General features: G+C 33.0%; 1 protein-coding gene across 2 annotated transcripts in view; it reads right to left on the reverse strand.

Annotated features, from left to right (window-relative positions):
* Positions 1–3,796: 3,796 nt before the first annotated feature.
* The window catches only part of TWF1 (twinfilin actin binding protein 1), a 10,754-nt gene continuing 2,432 nt past the window's right edge, over positions 3,797–12,118 (reverse strand). The window contains exons 3-10 of one of the 2 annotated variants that reach the window (XM_007462452.1): positions 10,578–10,756; positions 9,315–9,410; positions 8,052–8,156; positions 7,165–7,185; positions 6,244–6,369; positions 5,830–5,980; positions 5,515–5,636; positions 3,986–4,156 (exon numbers count right to left, since the gene is read on the reverse strand). In XM_007462452.1, the coding sequence (XP_007462514.1) occupies positions 3,986–4,156; positions 5,515–5,636; positions 5,830–5,980; positions 6,244–6,369; positions 7,165–7,185; positions 8,052–8,156; positions 9,315–9,410; positions 10,578–10,756 (971 nt within the window). Of the gene's footprint in view, positions 4,157–5,514; positions 5,637–5,829; positions 5,981–6,243; positions 6,370–7,164; positions 7,186–8,051; positions 8,157–9,314; positions 9,411–10,577; positions 10,757–12,118 lie in introns of both variants that reach the window. The other variant, XM_007462453.1, reaches the window with a different exon arrangement.

Below are 12,118 nucleotides of genomic sequence, written 5' to 3' on the forward strand. Positions count from 1 at the left end.
TACGCGGGCCTCTCACTGTTGTGGCCTCTCTCGTTGCGGAGCACAGGCTCCGGATGCGCAGGCCCAGCGGCCATGGCTCACGGGCCCAGCCGCTCCGTGGCATGTGGGATCTTCCTGGACCGGGGCACGAACCCGCGTCCCCTACGTCGGCAGGTGGACTCTCAACCACTGCGCCACCAGGGAAGCCCTGTCCCTTTCTTAAGAGACCCATTCCTCGACCCCTCCCTCTTCCCTCCCCCTCCCCCAGACCTGGAGGATCCTTCAGAAGGAGGTTCAGACCTCTTTCTCTTCCTTTGCTGGTGTAAGCCATGGTGGTGTGTGCTTCTATGTGGGAAGTAGGTCTTTGAAGTCCCTGTTCTTTCCATTCCCAAGTCTCTGGGGCTGAAAAGGAGGAAGAGATATTAGTTATCAGATTTTTAAAATGTAAATAAAATATACTCCCCCCACACCTCAGAAAAGCACCTCTTCCTGTTAAGTGTCTGGAGGTTTATAAGGCACTACCACCTGACTGAATTCTAGCAAATGCAGATGGTGGTGGATCAGCATTAGCCATTGAGTAGAACTTAGCCTTTGGTCTTTCCAGAACAGAGTCAGCTGAATGAGGATCCCCACGGGAAGACACTTGCTGCTCAGGAATGAGTCAGTACTGGAGTCTCCTGGGGTAGAAACTATAATCTTCCGAGGGCAAGAGGTTGTGTCAGTGCTAGTGATGTTTGCTCTGCCCAGAAATACAGCAGCGGAGGCCAGAGCCTCTGTGCTGAAACTACCACTGCTTCAATGTGCTCCCTTCCCCACCGTCCAAGGAAAGGTAAAATCTCATTCTTTTATTTATTCAACAAATAAAATATCCACTATGTCCTAGACACTGTTCCAGGGTCTGAGGATGCATCAGTGAATAAAACCAAGTCTCTTTCCTCCATCAAACTTGTATTTTAGTGGAGGAGACAACCAATATATACATAGATATTTAATTCCTAAGTGCTTTGAGGAAAAATAAAGCAGATTAAGGTGAGAGGACAGGGAGTACACTTGAGCAGAGACCTGCATTAAGTGAGGGAGGAAGACACATAGATATTGGGGTTGAGTAAGCCAGTGTGAGGAACGGCACTCAGCGTTCCTGAGGCAGCAGTGTGCCTGGTCCTTCAGAGGTCCAGCCAGCAGCTGAGCTGCAGCAGACTGATCAAGGGAGGTGGAGATAGCCATGGGCCAAGTCACGCAGAAGTTAGTGGGCAAGAGTGAGGGCTACATTTTTTTCTGAGATGTTACCTTTTCATCGTAACCACTGTAGACCAATATACAGGAATACTTAGAAAGTTTGTTGACTGAACGGGGGGGAAACCCTCACTTTATATCATTTAAGACAAACTGTACCGTCATGGCTACACATGAATCATTTGTGTAACTATGTGACTCCTGGGCCCACTTACTCATCAAAATCTCTGGAGATGAAGCCCCAGAATCAGTACTTAAAAAAAAACTCCAATCCTCATAACATATGGTTGTATATGCAAAAACGTGTGAAAGGATTTATACCAAACTACAATATGAACCTCAGGCACGTGATTTTAGTTCTGAGTAGAAATGCCATAAAGAATTTAACTTTTTAAAATAGTTCTCAAAATCAGACATTTTAAGGACAGTTCTGTCTTGGTGAAACTGCTACCAAAGACATCCATCTTGTAATATAGTTCTAATAACAAGGATCAATTTGATACTGAATTGCAAACTGGAATGCACTCAGTATTTGCTGGGTGAATGTCTTTTAACAGCTTACTGTCAAGTATGTCGGTCACCCTATTGTACTGGGTTGCTGCTATCACAGTAGGAACTAACTCATGACGTTTCCATTATTGCTGCAGTAGTGGAAAAGTTCTAATCTACTAAAGCACTCTATTGACACAACTTCCTTAGGTTTCAAACTATTTAAAATCCTTTTTGATTTAGATAGGTTAATTAACAAATAGATGAGTGGGCTATCTAACCTATCACCAGGTATTGCATTATGCAGACTTATCCAAACAAACAAAAAAAGGTTATACTAGAAAACCAATTTAGTACACAATTTAGAGAAAAAAATTTTATTGCAATATAAAACGCACTTATAAAATGTCCACAGAAGGCATGTAATTCTTCACTGCTATATAAATTCACTGGGAATACTTTATTCACCTTCTATTGTTATGATGACATCACCTAAAACATAAACGATGAGTTATACTCTATAACAAATGCATCACTGATTTTCAACAATCATTGGTTTAATAATAATTAGTTTAAGATTATATAATCACATCTATATTCTGGAATGTCCACTTACTTTCATGTAGTGTAATAGAGTTTAAGAGCATAATTGCACATGCATGGTAGAGAAAAACATTCACTACTAAATTATTTTATACCTTCATGACAGGTTAACTTTCTTCCTGACCGAAAATAACAGCTTCAGCAGCTTGGCCTATGGTCGACAACACAGCTCCAGGATTCTCAATGCAGTAGTTTGTGTGTATGTGTGTCTATGTGTGCACCCACGGAAAAACTTAAACTACATCTTTCATAAACAAGTGCAACATTACCGTCAATTATTTTGCATTATAGTCTGATTATTTGTAAACAAACAAAACCCCACACAAATACTCTTAATTCTAGAAAACAAAAAAATCTGTCAACTCATAATTATTCTAATATGCTTTTAGTTGAACACACATTGAATTTCTGAAAGGTGCATATATATTACCTTAGATAATAAAGTGTAAAAATGAGTGTTTCATATTTTATACTATGAAATGTACATTTCTGGTATTTGTTTTATGCAGCATAAAGTTTAGATCAAGAAATTCTAAATCCCGGATCCCCACAGTTTGTTTAGAAAAGTCCTCTAAATTATGGCTCTTGCAGCAGGTTTATCAGATTAAACCTGATGAAGTTTTCTAGCTCCCTCTATTTCAAGTATCAAAGAAAACAAGGCTCAAAATCTCTGTAGGTTGTAATTGAAAATGCAAAGCTTTAGAAAACAGTTAACTGTGTTTTGAAATAAGATATGAACTGAAACAAGATTTGTTTATCTGTGTTAGGCTGATGAGTACTAGGACTTTAAAATAATTTTGTTAAATCTGAATATTTGCCTACAAATATATGGTTTTAGAGAGAAATCAATTGATGTTTAAAACTTTTTCAATATTGTTGACTTTAGTTTTGTTTGCTTTTGAATGATATTAATTTAATATTCAACTGGACATAAATATTTGGTCTCACACTACCTATAATGAAACGACTTACTTTTGAAATGGAAAATTTTTAAAGCACTAGAAAGAGCATTTACTAAAGCAGTTTCAACGTGTCTTTCAACATCATCAGAAATCAGAAATCCTGAAGTATATCTGGTACCCTTAATGTTTCAGAGTGATTTTCTGAAATTTTAATGCCATTTAAAAAACGAAAAAGTCAAATAGAAAAGACTGCTGCAATAAAGCACTGTTTCTAAAAGTTGTAGACATGATCTCACAGTCTGAGCACTGCTCTTCAGAGCACCTTTTCCTAGGCACATGAAGTTTTCAGCTTAGAAAATAATCTAATCTGGTCCTTAACATATTCATTAAGTGGAATGAATATTTTAAGGTCTTCCTCTCTCCCTTGAAGAAAAAAAAGTGATATATCACCGAAGAGTAATAAGAATTGTATCTTACTTTCGATTTTCTGGAATTGGCCCAACTCTATAAAATTTAAAGAACTATGTGAAAGTGTGGAATTATCACTCTATGAAAACTGTGATGAAATTAAACATCATTATGTCAAACCCTTTTCTAGCTTTAACTCAAAAATAGAAATCATGAGTCTTCTATAACATTAATTTTAAAAACACACAGAAGTGAAAAGTGCTGATTTTCAAAAAGTACAATTTTTTCCCCTACTATACATCAACGTGGAATGATTTCAGTTCTCCTGTACTAAAAGCTGGACTTTTAAAAAATCTAGTATTGTAATAATTTTAATCAGTAGTGGCTTCAGTTTCAGCTGGACCCCTAATTAGTCTTCGAATTCCTCTTTTTCCTGAAGGACCTTTTGGTTTTGCAAAACTTTGTTTATGTGCATGCTGCTTGGGGTGTACTTCTTCATAAAGGAAGTCTGCAGTCAACTCATCCCCATTGTCTATCTCGATCTGTAAGAGATAAGATTAGCAAAGTGTGATAAAATGTGAGAAAACACAACATTCAAAACCTAATACAAGCAATGAGCCAGTTTTCAGGTGTGAATGCTCACCAATAAGTGCATAATACTCATTCCAGCAAGAGAGGACCAAGGACCATATGAAAATAGTTCACTTTCATCTTATTTGGGGGGAGGAGGAGGGAGCTAAATGAGTTGCTTGAATATATAATTAGCTATACTCATTTTCTATTTGGTTCTCTCTTTCTTCTCCAATTTAACTAATGTTTAAAAGTAGTATAGTAGGAATCACCACTATATTCTTAAGTTGTTCTGCTTTGGTACACTACATATTTTCAAGAAACATTACTCATGGCCCTTTCATCACTTGGGTCACTTGAAATCACTCTATAACACGGGTTGGCGAACTATGGCCTGCAGGCCAAATCTGCTCAAGTTAAGAGAGTGTTTTACATTTTTAAAGGGTTGTAAAAACAAACAAAATAATAAAACAAAGAAGAATATGTGACAAAGACCATATGTGGCCTGGCAAAGCCTAAAATACTTACTATCTGGTCTTCTGGTAGAAAAAGTCAGCCAGCCCCTGCTATAGAAAGTGATTCTTAAGAACTTAAAAAGCTCTTAAAGGGCTCAGTCCCTAAAACACTGGTAATTTGTAAGGACCTGTGTTTTAAGAGTTGAAGGGCTCAAGAATAAACCATATCTTTTCCCATGCCTCACCTGCATTTAAGAAAATAAATTTAAGAAAACTTAGCTCCCAAAATTCATGTTTATGCCCATTCTCTCCTTTCCCAACAATTGGAAAGATTCTCAACAATCCCATGGTTCAGTTATAAACAGAGACTGTAGTTCCTTATTAATAAAGTCTTGAGACAATCACAAGTATGCAGCTTTAGTAGCACCATCCAGCAAAACTTTCTGCAATATGGAAATGTTCTCTAAATTCTGCACCATCCAATACAGTGCCATTGGCCACATGTGGCTAAAATGAGCACTTGAAATGTGGCTGGTGCTTTTAAGGAACTGAATTTTAAATTTCGTTTAATTTTTATGTATATTTAAATTTAAATAGCCACATGTAGCTTGTGGCTACATATTAGAGAATACAGATCTACAGGGAGACTGGGGTCATGATAGGCCATCCTCAAGCACTTAGAGGAGTTCCTAAGGATTTATGATGAGAATAAGAAAAAAAAACCTTTCATTTATAAACCACAATACATCACAAACTACACGAAAGACAATAAAAATGTAACAAAAACTGAAAAATTAAAAATAAATAGGTAGGTATTAAATATATTAATAAGATAAATTAGATAAAATAAATTAGATAAATAAATAGGTAATTACCTTTCTAATGACATCCATTTGTAGTTGTCTTTCTACAATCTCTAGCAGAGGGCTCTTGCAGCTAGAATACAGCATCCGTTCTCTTATACTGCATGTGTATCCAGGCATTGAATAAATAAAAACTGTAAATTAAAATAATAATAAATCCAATTAGTAGCATATCAATTAAAGCACATACTAAACCTCATAAAGCTACAACTAAGCCCTCTGGCCAAGAAATAAGAAAGAATATAGTGATGAAATATTAATAATATAGTGATGAAATATCAATCAGCAAACTGAAAGTATTATGTTAAAAAAAAAAGTATCATATACCTATAGACTCCAAATAGTCTCCTTCATGGGAATGTTTATACAGAAAGAAATGATAACGTGCTGAATCTCTGGGAATCCTCTTTGGCAAATCTTTTAGTTCTGTATTTATTGTGTTGGCCAAAATTATAATTTCATTTTTTATATCTATTTCCTGTCAATAAGAAACAAAATACATTTATTAAGACAGATACAAAGAAATTTAAAATTTATAAATTAAAAAACAAGGAGACAAGGAGAAACTTACACAATTTCACTTTTTCCACAGTGAATATATATTGCTTTTGTAGTTTAAAAAAAAATGAATAAAAAATAAAAAGCAAATAAAAAGATTTAAAATCCATTAAAAACAAACCTTATACAAGCCATAGATACCAAAAACCGAAGCCATTTCATAATAATCATTATATCTCTTACCAACTGCACATAGTTGAGCTGTCTGTTATTCAATTTTTCCAAAGCCTGAAAAGCTTCTCGAGAAATAGGAAATGCTACTCCTTGTAGTGTTTGATGCTTAGTGTCCACACTCACGTCAGTTTGTACCTAGTATGACAGATTCAATTTACTGATGAAGTTTAGCATTTAGCAGTGTCAGATGGCAAAGAGGAGAAAACCCAACCTCTACAGAGTGAGGGTCATTCCACCCTTGCCCATTTTAATATAATTAAAATTAACACTTAAAACACTATGAACTTAAAAAGCAAATAATTTTCACATTTGTTTCAGGTTCTGCTAGCACTTTGTCAACATGCAGAGTGTATGCCACATTTTGATGAAAATGCCAGAAGTGAACATCTGAGTTGAGTGTGCAATGTTAGTGGGGCTTTGCTTATATATTTGGTTTGGCACAACTGCCATGAGCTACGTAAGCTCTCTGAGGTGTCTTCAGATTACACTTTTAATTACAAAGTTTTACTTGATAAAATTTATGAAGTGTGATATAAATACAATATGCATAGAACTTTACTTTGTTCTGCTAGACATAAAATGCAACACAAACACCATGCACTGAGTTGAAAGGAGTACAAACAATATACAAAGACACAACACAGCTCAACAAATTATACTACTGCAGAAGTTCCACAATTAGAGCTTTCATTACTAAGAACATGGGTGTGCACGTATCGGAAGAAGAGAAGAGTACGTCAAGAAAGCTTTCAATGCACATATTTAATAAGACTTTTATACTCAGTAAATGACAGCATAGTATAGGGTCTCATTTGCAGTGTTGCAACAAAGTCAAATAGAAATTTTACTTAAAAAAAAAATGAATGGAGATTCTACAGCATAAATGGTATTGTATAATGAAAACATCATAGAACATATGCAAATGCATACCCCAATAAGATCCTCTGGGTTCTGATTGCAAGGAATAAAACAAACTATCAAACTTGTAAAAAAAAAAACCATGTAAAAATTCATACTCAAATAACTTGAGTTAAAATAATATAAAGATAGATCCTTGCTATCAGGTCAATATTAAATAATATTCAATCACTTTTCAGACTGATTCTTACTAGTCTGTTACTCAGACAAGTGAATAGTAGTTTCTGCTACTTGTTCTTTTCTATAAAATTCTGGTAGAAATACAGTAGCTATTCTAACTTAGAATTGCTGCAGTAAACACATTAGAAATATGATAAACTACAATATGGATGAAATTTATTGACTCTAATATGCTAAATAAGTACTCAGATAACCATCTCCCACATATATATATGTATATGCACACACCCATCCAAGTAATGTCCATAGAAGTTAATTTATAGAGCCTCGAAATCCTAAACACACTACAGCATTTATGTTTTACTCTCTTTAGTCGTCAGTATTCTCTGAAATAACAAAACAAACCTTCTTCAGGCAACCTCATTACATATAATATCGCTCACACTACATGGGTAACACATACTTTTCCCATTTATCGATATTTAGTATTCAAAGTACAAAGTTAAAAACAGTTGTACTTCTCACAGGAAGATTACTAATCTATAACCTACATTATAAATACAGGAGAAAGCTACTTATGAAACTGACATGAAGTTTAATATTCACTTTTAACTTTTTCCTGAAGATACATTGAGCACAGTCTTGTCTCTAAACTGAACAGAATAAATGTAAGCTATCTAACTTATTTATTCTCTAGTTACCTCATCGATTAATTAAAAATACAGTATTTTTAAGCACTCAGAATCTTGCAAGGTTTCAAAATGGTAATTAATTAATACCTCATTAATTTTAATCTGTCGTAATTCTTCTTCAGCTGCAGTCAGTGGGGCAGGAGAAGACTGTGACAGCAAATATTTCTTATATCCATGTAATGACACGTCTTCCTGTGAGCACAGAAACTGACTGTTACTAGTTGTGAGGCTACTTTAGGAAAACAAAATCATTAATTTAACAGAAAATATTTTAACTAAAAATAAATAGTAACAATAATTTTATTACTTCTTTTTTTTAAAAAAAATTCTATTCTACAGGTTTCAAAAGTTTTAAGGGGATTAGCTACACTTCATTTCCTAAAACTTTACAATTACTAGATCTTTTGTGTGAGTGTGATGGTGGTAACGCCAGCCACATGACGAACCTGATCATGCTTCAAGTCTATAGGACAATTATAATTAACCTGGGGAAGCCTGCCCCATAGTTATTCAATAATCAACATATTCAGATTCTGAATTCCGTACTGTAATGAATTATATAATTTCTCTATAATTATTCATAGAAAATAATTACAGTTCTTATTTAAAATAAAAAATATTCCGAAGAAGTTTACTTCTCATCAAAATTTTGTGGTTTGGAAGACTGAGAATAGAATTGAGAAACCAGGCCACTTCACAACTGATGTGAATAAGCAAAGGATACCCCCATCTAGTCTCGTGCTCTATCCACCAGAATATATTACTCCCTGAATCACAATAAAAGCTCTAAAAAACAAAAAACCTGTTGAAAAAATACACTGTAATTTTCTTAATTTTGGGGTATATCTACATACATGTATTTACCATATAAATTTTATAATGAAATAAATTCTTAATCATAACTTAACTAAATTTATTAATTAATCAACAATTACCCCAATTAATTATCAATCAATTTACCTGCCTCAATGTTCTAGTTCAATTAATACAGCTATTGCTTACACAGCATAAGTGTAAACGTCCAAAATATCTAAAACCTACCATCTCTTTTAAGTAGTCTCTCATTTTTCTGAGCCTATCTCCCCATCCTTAAAATGAAAAGGTTGAACTAAATGACGGGTTGAACTAAATGATCTCCAAGGGATATTCTAGTGTTTGAAGACTAACAGAAGAGATTCCAACATATTTTAAAAGTGTAAGTATGATGTTTCAGTTAACTTGCATATCATATGAAACATAATATTTTCTCTTATTCTTTATGTTTACCGATTCACCAGTCATAATTCACATTAACTATCCCATTACCTCGGTGCAACATGCAGAATCTACATAAAAGTATAAGTTTTGTACCTTTACTGTTCCAAACACTTCATCTTTAATGTGGCCACCTCCAAACTCCTTTTTCAGAGTTGCTCTTGTTGCTGCATACAACATTTTTTGACGAACCTAGTAATTGTGAAAGTTTACTTATAAGTTTATAGATGAAAACTTCATTACAAAAGAAAGCACTTTATAAATGTATGAAAATCTTCAAGCACATTAAAAAGAAAATAAACTGTGACAAAGCTGAAGTCCGTTGACTATAACATGTTAAAATATGTCATAACATCAGCATCTAAAATATCAACAGCTACTAAGGAAGACTTCAATTTATAAGTCATATTTTTTGAAAAGTAGAAAAAAACTAAATTTTAGAAAATCATTCATTTTTGTCAAAGTATAAAATGAATTCAGGAATAAAAAAACTACTTAAAACACTATTTTAAAATCACTGAAATGAAGTAAACTTGATAATGACATTTTACTCAAACCAAGTCTAGGTCAGACACTACTTATTTAGTTGTTTAAGAATCAAATATTCATGGCATAACTATGGCATAAACCATTCTATGAGGGACAAAGTAGAAAAGAACTACAATATATACTATTATTAAAGAGTCTGATAGCATCTATGGAAAACTACTAAAGATAACTGCCAACCAATAGAAATCATTTCATAATTTTGTACTGTCAAATCCAGTATATGTTTCAGACAGCATATACAGAATTAAATAGGAAGTGATGACTTTTGAGAATGATATCTACATAACTTTTAAAATTATTTTCCTACAATAAACAAGAGAATTAATTTTTAAAATATTGAGCAGTATCCATATACTAGTTTTTTTATTTTATTCTATTAATCAGTCTACTAACTCTCCTAAGAGAAATACTTGTTTGTGTGTATGCCCATCACTTGAATGGCAGCTATTCTCAATATTAAATATTGAGAATATTTAATAAAATGTTCAGTTAGTTCTACAAGAATTATTTTAATTATTACTCTCAAAGTAGTAACGTTCATTCTTCAGAGGTCCACAGAGTCATTTATAATTGCCACAAATTTTTCAATTTAAAATCAATAATAATTCTACTGATTTCAATCAAGGTCAAGATTTCTGAATCTAAGTACATTATCCCTGATTCTACATTACCAATCACAAGGATTTTTTCCATGATCATTCCCATCTATGAGATATGACTGTTGCTTCTTAACTTCTCTTGGCCTAGGAATATTTCAGAAAAAAATTTTCTAGCTTTTAATGTTAAATAAGTAACCAAAAAATTACTTACATGAGAATGGTCTGGAGACCACGCAATGAATATCCATTCATATCCCTGGGCATTCTGAGAATCTAACCTGAATAATACGTAGCACGGTTGTTTGTCCTCCAACAGGGGTAAAACAAAGGAATCATAATCCTTATCCCAGGAATCTAAAGGCTGCCTACACGCTCCAACCACAAGTTTCTCTATGAAGAACAATTTTTAAAAGATATATAAATGGTTTAAAATGTCAAATGGTAGAATAATGAAGAATAGAAGAATAAATTAATAGTTAGTTCTTAATTGCTATTATTCACATCAAAATATAGAAATGGCAAAGGTTGTAACACAGAAACTAAATATAATATAAAGCAATATTAAAAACATATAAAAATTATAACCAGCATAGTTAAAATAATGTTATAAACACAAGAAGGAACATACAAAAATGATTATAAATAGTTGAGTTGGATGGTTGAAGAGAGGGTGATTATATTCTATTGTCCAAATATTTATGCTATAAATTATCAACAAAATATATTTAATTAAGTGTCCTACCGCTCAAAGGTATAATTTCTGAAATTAAACACTGAATTGTACAGTTAAGAAATACTAAATAAAAACAGGTTTAGCTCCTATTTGGCCATAATGCTACAAATTTTAATATTTGTCCAGAAACAAATTAGTACAGCCACTTTGAGGCATTATTGGGCGAATCAAGTGAAACTGCTAATGTACTCTGCATAGAGAATCTCTTGCACATATATACCAAATGTTCACTGCAGCACCATAAAATAACAGTGGAAACTGAAAATAGCCTAAATATTCATCAATAAGAGAATGGACATATAATATATGGCATAGTCATATTATACAATTCTATTCATATTTAAAAAGAAACTAATTATAAAAGCAATGTTTACAGGAAAAGGAATGATGCAGAAAAAGATGTCAGTTTATGTGAACTTAAAAACTCTAAACAGCACTGTATGTTATTTAGGGATACATACAAAAAACAGATTGAACAAAAATAAGGTTCCTAATATAGTTGTCTCAGGAGAAGGTCAGGAAGTAAAACTGTTTAAAGCAAATGTTCTTATATCATTAAATTACAAAAGGCTTGAAGCAAATATGATAAAGTGTTAGCAGTTATTAATTTAAGAAGAGATGGAAGTATTTGCTATATTATTTACTATTCATAATTTCCTTATTTAAAAAATTTTCTCAAAACAAAAATAAAACCAGAAAATAGTGATATTCTAAAATATGCTGCTTTCCAGTATATGTTTATTCTTGTTGAGTGTGTTAACATATGTAGAACAACTGCCTATTTTTCAAACTATTTTGGTATTTTTAATATATAAGAGAAAATGGAAAGCAAATTAGATTTACTTCCAGTTTATGAAAGAACAAGATATTTTTCCAAAGCAAAATATTTAAGATATTTAAGAAATTAGGTCAATGGAATATTTTAACATATTCATTTGAGATTAAGTAGTTATAATATTAATTATTCACACTCAAACCAGCTTAATTAAAAGACTCTCCCACCCAGTGAATTTCCCTAC

This window comes from Lipotes vexillifer, unplaced genomic scaffold (assembly GCF_000442215.2).
Source record: "Lipotes vexillifer unplaced genomic scaffold, Lipotes_vexillifer_v1.1 scaffold1569, whole genome shotgun sequence".
In the NCBI taxonomy this organism is placed as follows: Eukaryota; Metazoa; Chordata; class Mammalia; order Artiodactyla; family Lipotidae; genus Lipotes; species Lipotes vexillifer.